The sequence below is a fragment of the Sinohyriopsis cumingii genome, chromosome 18 (assembly GCF_028554795.1).
Source record: "Sinohyriopsis cumingii isolate HCF-2022 chromosome 18, ASM2855479v2, whole genome shotgun sequence".
Lineage (NCBI taxonomy): Eukaryota > Metazoa > Mollusca > Bivalvia > Unionida > Unionidae > Sinohyriopsis > Sinohyriopsis cumingii.
The window spans coordinates 72,058,012-72,072,283 of NC_142978.1; the positions used below are offsets into that span (position 1 = coordinate 72,058,012).

Consider the following 14,272-nt stretch of genomic DNA (forward strand, 5'->3'; position numbering starts at 1 on the left):
GAACAGATGGAAGACGGACAACAGACTGTCTCATAAGCTAGAGCAAATAAAAGTGCCAAAAAAATTGTATAATTATACATATACCATATATTCTAAAATTTTGTACACTTAAATTTCTTTTCCTGTGTATGAATATCTCTAGGTAAAAGTATTAATCATAAATTTTCAGTTCAACAACTTACAAGCTGTTAACAAGGTTTCTGTACAAAAGTAATTACACCCCTCAAAAAAAGATTTAAAATGACTGATGTCATCTGAAAAATTAAAGAGTAAGCAAAAATTACTGACATTAAAGGTATAATATATCTTTAATAATATTTTGCATGTGAATACGAAGCCAAATGAATCATTAAAAAAAGTTCAAAATAGATTTAATATGTACACCACAACAGCTGACAAATTATGAAGACAGAATGATTGTCATGTACAAATTTAATTGGTCAGACGTGATAATTATAACAGTAATAAGAGGTGAATTATAGTTTCCAAACAAAAAATCTGAGTGCACTGTTGATTGAATTAATTAAAATAATGATGAACTGAAGTCTACAATTCTAATAAAATGATGGTATTTGATCATTAACCGGCACGATAAACCTAATTTGCATTAATCATTAATAGGTGTCATAAAACCACTATGACTCAATGATCCTGAACAGTATGACATGTAAAACACTGAGAAATGACTTTCATATATACATATATATACACAAATACAGATATAAAGGCTAGGTACAATTTTGACTAGGTACAATATTACAACATATACGGAAAAAAACGACTGACAATTCAATGAAAATAAATGTAGAGATGCTTGATTCTTTGTTCACTAAACACTATCTGAAGGTAACAACACTTTTTACAAATCAATCTGAAATTAACAATCACAAGACAATTTGTCAATCAGCTGAAGAGCAGTAAATCAAATAAATCCAAGTTATTTGCAAAAATCCTTAACTTAAGGACACATGTTACTCATTTCACTAGAAAATGTGGGTAGCAGCATCCAAAACAAAGAAACTTGTCAAGTTTACTGTAATGACACATAAAAACATATTCATATCTTTTTGTCTTTTCATACAAATCTATAATTTTGTTTAGCTCATACCATATGTTTTGTGTTCATAAACTGATCACATCCACCCCACATGACTTGCTCTAATCTTCTGCACAATCATATTTGCTCAACCAGTCAAAGCTTTTCTTTCACATGTGACAAGAAAGTATACAAAATGTGTCAGTCATGAGTGACAAGAAAGGTATACAAAAAATGTGTCAGTCACAAGTGACAAGAAAGGTATACAAAACATGTGTCAGTCACAAGTGACAAGAAAGGTATATAAAACATGTTTCAGTCACAGGTGACAAGAAAGGTATACAAAACATGTGTCAGTCACAAGTGACAAGAAAGGTAAATAAAACATGTTTCATTCACAAGTGACAAGAAAGGTATATAAAACATGTGTCAGTCACAAGTGACAAGAAAGGTATATAAAACATGTTTCAGTCACAAGTGACAAGAAAGGTATACAAAACAAGTGTCAGTCACAAGTGACAAGAAAGGTATATAAAACATGTTTCAGTCACAAGTTTTTCCACTGAATTATCTTGACTCTAGGTTCTGGACAACAGATTCCTAATCACCCTCCTGATTTAAAGTCATAAGTAATTTAGTCTCTTGCACTGTCCAACATATGGTTATGCAGCTGTACAGTCATAGCCAGTACATCTGCATACAAGTTAGGTCAAGCAAATCAAAGCAGTTAAGAGTCACATGATCACATGCATGACTGAACATTGCACAACATGCTATAAAAAAGCAGTTTTTATGCCTGTAATCCATGGCATAATTGTTTTATGTCTGTAATCCATGGCATAAATGTTTTATATATATATATATATATATATATATGATAAATTGTATAAGTTTTATATAAGTAATTTATAGCATAATTATTTTATATATGTAATCCATGGCTAATTGCTTTATATATGTAATCCATGGCATAACTTCTGTTCTGCCAACAAGCTCATGTTATAGATACATGTATTCTGACTTTATCTTTTTCTGACCTTTGTTTTTAATTTACTACAGAAAAACCTAATTATAGTTTTCATTCTTGTAAAATGATTTAAACTTTAGCATATCTAAGCATAAGGCTGAAGTGAAGGAAATTATAACAGCATACAGTAAAAGACTCCTGTCCATGTGAAAAAAATGGATCATGTAACTTAACAGTTCTAAGGCACGGTGCTGGAATTGCTTTAAATGAAGCAAATAGTGGCATTAAAAATTGTTTCAGTAAACCTTAACATTATTTTTTTTTTTCATTTTCGTGCATATTTAAGCATAAGTTCCAAAAACAAGTGTGACTCAAAATTCTGGCAGATTGGGGAGGTGATTGTGACACTAGAATGTTCTGCCTAAGATCAGAAAGTTTTAGAAGCTCTGATGAAATAATACTTACTATTAAAATACTGTATGATTACAAATAATAGATGAATTGCTACACAGTCTAATACACAAATCAATCAGTGATTCAGAGTAAACTCAACGTCTCATTATCAATACATACACATGTATATATAAACCACAATCTAAGCAGAAACAAATAACATTTAAACTCTAAAATATTTTAATTACAGTATTGTTAAAATCTCATACAAATATTCTTAGATTTAAAACTCATTTTCATCGAAATTTTTATACAATATCCTCTGATATACTTCCAGTGAAAGCTAAATCCCAAGGAATAACAATGTCACATTGAATAACAATATATAAAGGAGATATGTTTAATATCACAAAACTGGTGCCACAGTCTGAAGTAGATTATTGCATTATAAAGATCAAATTAGTGTCACAGTCTGAAGCAGATTATTCTATTATAAAGATCAAATTAGTATCACAGTCTATAGTAGAATATTCCATTATAAAGATTAAATTAGTGTCACAGTCTGAAGTAGATTATTCTATTATAAAGATCAAATTAGTGTCACAGTCTGAAGTAGAATATTCCATTATAAAGATCAAATTAGTGTCACAGTCTGAAGTAAATTATTCTATTATAAAGATCAAATTAGTGTCACAGTCTGAAGTAGAATATTCCATTATAAAGATCAAATTAGCGTCACAGTCTGAAGTAGAATATTCCATTATAAAAATCAAATTAGTGTCACAGTCTGGAGTAGATTATTATATTATAAAGATCAAATTAGTGTCACAATCGAAAGCAGAATATTCCATGATAAAGATCAAATGAATAATTGAGTATATTTATTCTCACCAGTATTCTGTTTGATCCTGAATATTCTCTTGTCACAGTGAGCATGCAATAGTAGCTCACTGAGTAAAGCACCAGACTCCTATTATAAGGGTCACTTGTCTAAAAACCTGTCCAGGCCAGCCTGTCCTTGTAAAAGACACTTAGTTCACAAAAACAGCAAAATATAGCCAATCATGCTTTAAAAATGAGATTTAAACCAGCCAAAACAACAAAAAAGAAAGCCACTGTAATGTCGGCTAATTGTGCATATCTTTCTTCTCTTGTAATTGTTTTATTTGTCTGTATGCTACCAACCTGGCAGAAGCTTAAATCTGTCATGTTGCCTTTCAGTGATTACAAAGCTTAATGATGGTGAATAAGTGTGCTATCACAGCCAAAATCGATAAATCTGAAACCTCAATATACCAGAATCCTCTCGAGACCAAATTTATTTTTAGTCCCAAATTTCTCCTTCTTTAATATCAACATTTTGTCCCAGAAAACTGAAACCTCTCAACTCCAAATACCAAAATGAATTCTTATTGCACATTTCAATTTTACACTTAAAATAGCCTCGTTCAAACTTGAAAATATATTTTACATGCTAATTTCCTGATACATGTGTGAATAGTGATATGGTGGGCTCATCTATGAGACAAAGACCCAGAAAATATCCCAAGGGTTTGAGAGGTTAAAACAATACTTAACAAGTGCACTGACACAAATTTGGGCCAACAATAGGCTAATAATACTTTGCACCATTTTTAAGGCAAATTATTAATAACAAAACACTTATATGTAAGTCCTGTAAAAAAGACATAGTTTATCTGCTTATTATGTAAATGTGATTGATGATGTTCTTTTTTGCATAAATATTCAAAAGGACCTTGTTTGCCAGTTTTTTTAAAGAAATATCAGGGCTTTATTAACCAGGCATGTGGCCTCACTTTGGAGGCCCTGATGAAACAGACCAACAAAGCAGTATTCTAAAAGTCCGATTCACTCAATGAAGCTTTAGATCTTACGCAGAGATTGAAAAACTCTGCGATTGCTAACTTAGCTTTCTACAGCGTAAGAAATGGAGCTATTAACACAAGCTGCTTTTGATTCAAGAAAAAACAAACAATGATCCAAGCCTTCTTCAAGCCAGGGTCATGAACTTTCATAATTCTAATGGACTTATAAAAGTGTCACATTCCTCAAACATTTCATGTGACAAGGAATTTTTTTGCAGGTGGATCAACTGTACTTATTCAGGTGACTGTAATTTTCAGAATGAATGTATATTGTTTATCTAATTTTTCATTAAATATATGTATTTAAGAAAATAGCAGCTATCTTAATTGTGTGCACTCCTACATACACAGACACTGATGCTCTCTCTCTCTCTCTCTCTCTCTCTCTCATTCACATCTGCAAAAACCTAAGTGAACCAAAATTTCTCAAAAGCAAAGAAAAGCTGTTGAGTCAAGAGGGGATTTGGGTTTTGAGAGGTTATACTATATAAAATTATAGATATCTAAATACTTCCTAACTGAGACAGTCTATCTGGACTATCTGTAAACTGAAGAGAAGAAATAATTTTTATAGAAAAGCTTTATAACTTTGAAAAGACAGCAAATTTTGGCTGATCAACCATCCGTGGAAAAAACATTTTTGACATCATAAGATAATTCCTGCAATGAATACATCATAATAAACAATTACTAAGGACAAGATTTCAAGTAATTTCGGTGTACTCAAGAATGTCAAATGCATGTGACAGTGTGTTAATTCTCTACCAAAAGGGACAGAAGAACAAAAACACTGAAAAGATGAGATTCCAAATATAACTCTCTGAAATGATCACTTTCCACTAGATTAATTCTTTTGGCCATTTCTACCTTTCTTTATCCTCAGTATCATAACAACTCTATCACAATACTAGTTTGTTACAAAAATATCACATACGTAACACAATATATCACAAGTGCACATGAAATGAATATTGTTCCTTTTATAGTTCCTGACTATTATGGTTGATGCTTCTTCACCTTTCTTCAAAAGTATCCCTTGGCATCCACACAGATGCATGCATGTAATGTATTAAAAAAATAAAGACATAACAATAATAACAACAATTTACAAATCTTCAATGATTCTCCATCTCATCAGACCCCATGACATGTGTACATCAGAAAAGTACCTAGCCAGTTCACTGTGATCCATTGTCAGACGTCTTTACATAAAATATCTTTATCCTGATGTTGCATGCATAATAAATTCCCAACAAAATCAAATCCATTCAATATTTAATTATACTCTGGAATTAAGCAAACAAAATATATGTCACGATGCTACAATATTCAGAATGAGGATTTTTCTGCTATGTCTCACCTGCTCTTGAGCATGAAAAGTAGGTCACTTTCACATACTTATGCCCACTGTATATAAAACCATAAAAAATGTATATACTTTTCAAGTGTACATACAAACAGTGTCAGAAAATGAACTAAATCTACAAGCTTAATGAAATCACTGGAACATGAAATGTATGCCACTGTGACCTACTTCTAACTGTGGGGATTAATACCCTCCAAGATGAATATATCTGTTAAGTTTTATGACTGCCTATCATGACAACACATTCAGAAAAGTGATCCTCTGTCTTGCCTAAGCTTCACAGGCAATAAAAAGATAGTATATAAACAAGGCAACATAACATAGCACTGTACAGTAAATACCTAAATATAAATAGTATAAACAATAACATTTAAGTAGTAAGGTGTTAAGTATCAAAGCTATATAAAACCCTTCCTCCAATAGCCTGGAAATGTTAGAAGTTTTGCTGGGCAAGGACAATGGTGTTTTTTTTTCTTAAATTTGTATATTTTTTAAAATACTTTGGGCAACTTTTAAGTATCATGAACATAAAGGGAAAATGAAAGGCAATGTTAAGAATGTCAACATTGTTTGAGTTCAGTGAAGCCAAGAATTCAACATTGAGTTCATTCAAGCCAAGAATTCAACACTGTCTGAGTTCAGCCAAGCCAAGAATTCAGCATTGTTTAAGTTCAGTCAAGCCAAGAATTCAACATTGTTTGAGTTTAGTCAAGCAAAGAATTCAACATTGTTTGAGTTCAGTCAAACCAAGAATTCAAAATTGTTTAAGTTCAGTCAAACCAAGAATGTCAACATTGTTTGAGTTCAGCCAAGCCAAGAATTCAACATTGTTTGAGTTCAACCAAGCCAAGAATTCAACATTGTTTGAGTTCAGTCAAGCCAAGAATTCAGTACTGATTGAGTTAAATCAAGCCAAGAATTCAACATTGTTTGAGTTCAATCAAGCCAAGAATTCTACATTGAGTTCAGTCAAACCAAGAATTCAACACTGTTTGAGTTCACTGAAACCAAAAATTCAACATTGTTCGAGTTAAATCAAGCCAAGAAATGTCAACATTGTCTGAGTTCAATCAAGCCAAAAATTCAACATTGTTCGAGTTAAATCAAGCCAAGAAATGTCAACGTTGTGTAAGTTCAATCTAGCCAAGAATTCAACATTGTTTGAGTTCAATCAAGCCAAGAATTCAACACTGTTTGAGTAAAATCAAGCCAAGAATTCAACATTGTTTGAGTTGAATCAAGCCAAGAATATCAACATTTTTTGAGTTCAGTCAAGCCAAGAATTCAACATTGTTTGAGTTCAATCAAGCCAAGCATTCAACATTGTTTGAGCTCAATCAAACCATTGTTTGAGTTCAATCAAGCCAAAAATATCAAAATCATCTGAGCTGAGTCAAGCCAAGAATTCAGCATTGTTTGGGTTCTGTCAAGCCAAGAATGTCAAAATTGTTTGAGTTCAGTCAAGCCAAAAATATCAAAATCATCTGAGTTCAGTCAAGCCATGAATGTCAACTGTTTTGAGTTTAGTCAAGCATAAAATGTGAACATCATTTGAGTTCAATGAAGCCAAGCTTCAAATCTTTTTATTCCTCTGATGTCTGCACAGCTGCAGAATTATCGGTACACTGTCATTCTTGACAGCATTGAAGGCAGAACTGGGGAAAGAAGAAGAACTTATAACAGGGCTAGTTGGGTTTGGCTAGTGAATCCTCGGGGATGGACTACTTTGAAAGACAGCTTGACTGAACACTGAGGTCAGGATGGGGTAGGCTGAAGGTGGGGGGTTAGGAGAGATCACAAAACTGGGGGGAGGTAACCTCATGATTTTAACAATTGTATGATGCCACTAGTATTTAGCTTGTTTTGGCCATGTGTGAGAGGAAGAACAATGTCTTGCTGTAAGCTCCACTTCTTGCTCTGCATGTCTTCCTGGCACACACACATTCCACAGTAAGGCACTTTGGGACATATGTCATGGAATTCACCAGAACTTCTGGGTGACTTGCCTAGTACATGTCGCGTACAGACATCCAGGGTGCCAGCATGTCCAACGATGAGCACATTTCCACCTGTTTTTAAAAACAGAATGAATTATTATTTAATAAATACTCAAATGCAAATAAAACGAAATGAGAATGCATGTAAAAGATATTCCAAAAACTTCTGATGACAAATAAATGCAATGTTTTTAGCAATTACAGGAAAAGTAAATGATACATGTGTAGATCTTATTTAACGTTAATACCCTGATGTACTTGTAAAAACATATAAACCAAAAAACATTATGCAGAATGCTCTATTGCTTGCTTCCAGTATGCATGGAAAAAATACCCAGCATAGTCAGAACACTGTCTTTCCTTCTTCCAGACTGTATGTAAAAAAAATACCCAGCATAGTCAGAACACTGTCTTGCCTTCTTCCAGATTGTATGTAAAAAAAATACCTAGCATAGTCAAAATACTGTATTGCCTACTTCCAGTCTGTAAGAAAAAAATACCTAGCATAGTCAGAATGCTGTACAGTCTGCTTCCACTCTGTATGAAAAATAAATCCACCAAGCATAGTCAGAATACTATACTGTCTGCTTCCAGTCTATAAGAACAAATACCTAGCATAGTCACTAGTGCAAAATGAATAGAAGAGGTACAATTAATTGTCTTGCAACTGGGTCCAAGTTAACAATAATGCTATGCATATAAAATTGTCATTAACAAGACCAGGATTTTAGAAGCAATATGAAGGAACAGTGTTTCCCTTTACACACATTTGTGCATCAGGGATGCATGCTGAAGAAAAGTGATGCACATGTTTTGTTGCCATGCGTTTTTTTTATGCAAAGGATTCGCACAAATCAATCAGGATTTATTTAATATCCAATGCTTTGAATGAGGGATGGCATCACGTATACTTCGAGCATAGGCATAGTCTGGTTCCCTGCTTTGTATGCTCCCTGCATTGCACTCTGCTATTCATATAGCTATTCATATAGTGGAGTGCAACACAGGGAGCATAAGAAACAGGGATTCAGACTAGCATAGGCAATGTTATGATAGAGAAGCTTCCACATATCTCACGAGACCTCAAGCAATTTCCATTGAGTTCATCAAGATGTCATCCAGATGTTTAACATCAATGCTTCTTGCACTAGAAAGTGATCACCAAATTAAAACGGCTTGGACTAAGAATCATTAGCGAAGAAAGTGAAAGAACCAGAACCAAAAAGAGTAACTGTGGATCTAACTTTAATGAAAAGCAGAGAAAATAATTCCCTTGACTGGAATATGGCACATTCCTTAGGATTACCGGTGTGACTTCTGATCGCATGATTACAAAGACTGCAAAAGTGAATAATCCTTTCGTGACAGGGTTTAAGAATTTTACAAAATCTGCCCTTGTTCGCCACAATATATCTGGAGAACACATTATCACCCAAGACATTCTTTCACAACAAAGAAATCTGAAAATTTGCTGAGACAAATGCGTTATTTGGATTACAAAGTCAGGGGGTCATTGCAGATTTTGTTGGTTTTTAACTTGCTGCAATAAAAGAAAGATGTTAACATTTAAGTGTAACTTATTTGAAAGAATATTAATCATTAGCCTTTTTGATTTCTGGATAAAGTACAATGAAACCGATGATAGTACACATTTTATGACAGGCAGTAAATTAACTGCCATTTGGTTAAAAAGATTTAATTGGCTTTTTGTATTGGCTCATATGTAATGTGTTGGTCTATAATATTGCTACAAAAAGATTATAAGGAGACTCTTAAAAGTATGACTTTAAACTAAAAGAAAAATGAACTAATAAAATTATTCTTTGAATGGACAATGCATTTGTTTGTTAATTGTGCATGTTGGTTTATTTGTATTTTTAGTGAGAGAGTGAGAGAGAGAGTATGTTGTGCAAGTTGCAATATCCTATTTCAAGCTGAAAAAGTATGGGTGAGATGAAAATTTGTCAGTACATTTTTGACCCTCACATTTTTTATTTGACCCCCAGTTCTGACACCAAGGTTGTTTTTTTTTACCCTCAATTTTACACCCTTGGTGGAAACACTGAAGAAGGAACAATCATGAATTGTTTGCAAATTCATAAAAATATTGTAGACAAGAATGCAATTTGGAAAACTGTTCAGCCCTGAAAGTTGATCACTGTACCATATTTTTTCTAGGCATTAATGTGAGTCTTTGTAGTGATAAGTTGCATGGGTTTATAAGCAATGATGTCTGAGAAAAGGGTATAAGTGCAGAAACATGATATAATCACTGCAGCATTAAAAGTAGGTTACTGTGACCATCTCTTGGTGAGTAGCTCCTATCTGGATGAATGGGTGCCATTAAGTTTCATAACTTTGCATGTTATGCTGTAAGAGAGCTGGAGGCAAATATGAAAATTAAACACTGATGCCAAAGCCAACAACACCAGTAATACCACTGAAAAGTGATCATCATGTTCTGCCTCTTATCTGCTGGTAAGGCAAAAAACAAATTAAATATTTAATATGAACAATAATGAAAAAGGTAATGATCTGACATCTAGCCAGAAGTTCTAAAGTATTAAACATTTGAAGTTACTATTTTATTCCTATTTGGCACAGTATATTCATTCAACACTGGTGGTGTCTATGGTGCCCTGCTTTTCATGAAGAGAAGGGAACACAGCTGAAATTTCCCATTCATGCATTCATTTGCAAGTTTTTCATTACACTTTATATTACACACTGTAACAAGTACTACACATGCTTATTTATAAATTGGGTCCAACTGCAAACTGCATAGACAAATATCTGTTGTTACTAGGGGTGCATGGTAATATCGAATACTGGCATATTGTGGTATTAAACCAACAATACAATAATTGCAGTATAACTTTCTTATATCAATATAGTATGATGCTGACATAAAATTTGATAAAAAGTAGCAAATGAGCTCCATTATTATTATCAATTAATATTAGCCATATTTCACTACTTATAAAAGTTTCTGATTGACATTGACCTACTGAATTCCATACTTTTACCTCCGGTAATCAGCTTCTGTAACATTTCTATTTCGTTTCCTGGCCTGCTGCAGCATGGGTAATCGGAAGTTACATGTCTATGAATCTTCATCCTTTTGAAGCTTTAACTTCTCTTTGTCAACAAAAAAGCATCTTGCTGACATTGACAACTGACACTGACTTTGAGCTACAAGTATTTCAAGCATGGCTAAGTACGACCTGGTGAAAAATTCAAAAGCGCAGTCTGCCATATGGACTCATTTTGTATTAAGAAAGAGCAAAAAGGGATGGGAAAGTTGATAAGGAAATTGCTGCATGCAGACTATGTGAGGCTCATGTTAAGTTTTCTGGTGGAACCACAAATCTAACCTACCATATGAACAAGCACCATCCCTGGAAATGTGGTAATTTCAAAATAACAGACAACAGGTCATCGATCCCTGCTAATGCGAGTTCATCGTGTGAAAATAATTCTGATCTTTCTAAAGCTAAAATGTCGCAGCCAATCCAGAGAACCGTATCAAGCTTATTGGTGAAAAATAACCCTCCCATTCTTTTCATGCTTTACAGATAAATGACATGGTGGGTATATTTACAATAAAGGACATGCGTCCATACTGAATAGTGGATGCACCAGAGTTTAGAGACCTTTTACATAGTACACTTGACCCCTGATATAATGTTCCAGGTAGAAAGCAATCTGCAGAGGTGATCATTCCTCAAAAATATGCTCAAGTGAAGGCAGTGTTACAGAAGACTTACGAAACGCTGAGAAGGTTGCATTGACAACAGATAGTTGGACGTCGAGGTCAACTGAATCATATCTGACAGTCACGTCAACTCACATTAATAAGGATTGGAAGCTGATAAACTATATTCTTCAAACTCGGCCCATGTATGAAGGGCACACAGGTGAGAATATAGCTGCTGTGATCCATGAGGCCCTCAAAGAATGGGAAATACAGTCTATCCCCATACCACCTATTGTATCAGATAATGCATCAAACATGAACAAGGCAGGGACTCTTTTAGGATGTAACTTTCACATCAAGTGTTATGCACATACAATTTAGGTGCACAAAAGTGTCTCAAGATCAGGCACACTGAAATTCTCCTCAGCAGGATTCGTCAAATAGTTGGATTCTTCCACTAAAGTACAACAGTTACTGCAGCAGCTAAACTGAGAAGCCAAGCGGAATTGCTGAGCCTACCAGATCATCAGCTTATAGCTGATGTGCCCACTAGATGGAACAGTACTTACAACATGATTTCAAGGTTTCTTGAAATGCAAAGTTCAGTATTGCCATTTTGAGATCCAAAGATCTTGCTGAAATAAAAGAGAAAGATTTGAACACATTGTCAGATGATGACATTTGCCTGACAGATGAGGCAATGGTTTGTCTTAAACCTCATAAAGTGGTGACAACCACTCTTTATGCTGAGTCAGTTCCAACCATTTCTGTTATCATGCTTCTTCATTGCAAACTTACTGACAGCATTTTCTAATATAGCAATGATGACTCTGTAGTAATAGCTCAGATGAAAACAGCTGTGGCTGATGATCTTTAGGATAGATACAATCATCAAGAAGAAACTCTCACTATTGCTGCTGCCTTGGATTAGTTTTAAAGCCTTACCTTTTCTAAGTGATGCAGAAAGGTATGAAATCTTTACCAAAATTTTGCAGAATGCATCAGAAATCATTGTTACAGTGATGGCTGAACATGACACTGATCACTAACCTGTGGGTGATAATGGGCAGTTAGAATTGCTACCTATACCACAGCTAATGAGCAGTTATGTGTGTCTGCCAATTCTGCTGCTAAAAAAGCTCAACCAGTTTGCAAGAAGCTCAAGTCAGACATTGAACACAGTGATATGATAAAGGTGCCTGTTGTTCTTGCATGCAAGAACTTCTTGGTGATGTCTATATAACTGGTGTAGAGACTTCAAAAACACAAATGGAAGAACTAGAAGAAGAGTTTAAGAACTATAGGGTGTTTCTGTTGATTCCCATTAATTCAAATCCTCTTCAATGGTGGAAAAATCACAAGCAGAGATTTTCTAGATAAGCTAAGCTTGCTAAATCCTTATTGTGCATCCCAGCAACAAATGTCCCTTCTGAGAGGGTGTTCTCCACTGCAGGAGATAGTGTAGATGCACAATGATCAGCCCTGAAAACCAAATCATGTTGATGCCCTTATCTTCTTTAAAAAAAATATGCAGTTCCATGATGATTTTCAAGTTTGAACTTCACTGGGTAAAGTGACAATGAAAAGGCCAATTTGTGTTTATCAAAAAGTAAACCACAAACTGTGAACTGTTGAAACAAATGACTTAAACTGTAACTCTTTATTTCTGTATTAGATTACAACTACTGTACTGCATTTTATTCATTTTCTCTACTGTATTTTAATTATGTAATTCAATAATTTTAGGTGATTTTTTGCAGTTTTCATTGATTTTATTTCAATAAATTAACAGTAATCTGTAATTCTTTCTTAAATCAATATATTGCAATAATATTGCAATATTTTGCTTAATATTGTAACATATCGCAATATGATTTTTAATTCAATACACACCCCTAAGTGTTACATAATGCACCAGAAGATCGGGGTCTATGCAGTTTGTTAGGAATAATCAGCAGCACAAACATTTACAGACCCTGATCTGCTGGTGCACTATGTAATGGTAAATCAGGGTCTATGTTGTTTGCAGCTGGACCTGCCTTGTAAATTAGTATACAGGGTATGCTACTTCAGATAAATTGACAACAACTGGTGCACATGTTTTATCACTATATGTTGTGCTGCATGCCACACATGGGTGCCTGTCTTGAAGGCCAAGGTCAGTGGTCATTGTTTTAAGTTTTTATCATTTCTGCCTTTTACGGCTGTTTAAGATAAAATGGGATGAAACTTTGTACATTTTATATATCATTTATTACAAGAAATGTTATAAAAAAAACGTGTGTGTGTGTGTGTGAATTTCACCCACTGAAGCAATAATTTTCTTATCTGAAAAGATGTAATGTCACAATGACTTCATTAATGTTTTCTCAGAAAGTTGCATTTCCTGCCAAATAATGGTGAACAAAGCCAATGGCATCAAACCCATTTTCTGAGTAAAATGAGCAAAGCTAATGGCATGAAATGAATTTTTGGAGTAAAATATGTTTCTTCAATAATATTAACCCAATCATAACACCTTAGGAGTACAACCACTACCGCACAAATCCAGACCTCCCAGGCCTGCATTGGCAACAAAAGTGTGTGTGTGATTTGGATGTTTAACGTAGCTTTTAACAATTTTTCAGTCATATCGCTATGATGTCTGCAGTGTGGCAGTTTATGGTGATGTCTAGCACTGGGGCATCATACCGCAGACATGTGACATGATGTCCCACCCAGTCATATTATCCTGACACCGGGCCGACCAGTCCTAAAACTAACCTCTTAATGCTGAGCGCCAAGCGAGGCAGCTGTTAGTACCATTTTTGTAAGTCTTTGGTATGACTCAGCCAGGGATCGAACCCACGACCTCCCGCATCCGAGGTGGATGCTCTAACCACTAGGCCACCGGAGCAGTTAGCAACAAAAGTGTACAAAAGTTATCTGCT

At 34.4% G+C, this 14,272-nt stretch overlaps 1 protein-coding gene across 1 annotated transcript in view; it reads right to left on the reverse strand.

Moving 5' to 3' along the window:
- Nucleotides 1–289: 289 nt before the first annotated feature.
- LOC149776955 (ubiquitin-associated and SH3 domain-containing protein B-like) overlaps nt 290–14,272 on the reverse strand; it is an 83,305-nt gene continuing 69,322 nt past the window's right edge. The window contains exon 12 of the mRNA XM_089941670.1: nt 290–7,717. Coding sequence (XP_089797796.1) covers nt 7,467–7,717 — 251 coding nt within the window. The 3' untranslated portion in view covers nt 290–7,466. The remainder of the gene's footprint in view (nt 7,718–14,272) is intronic.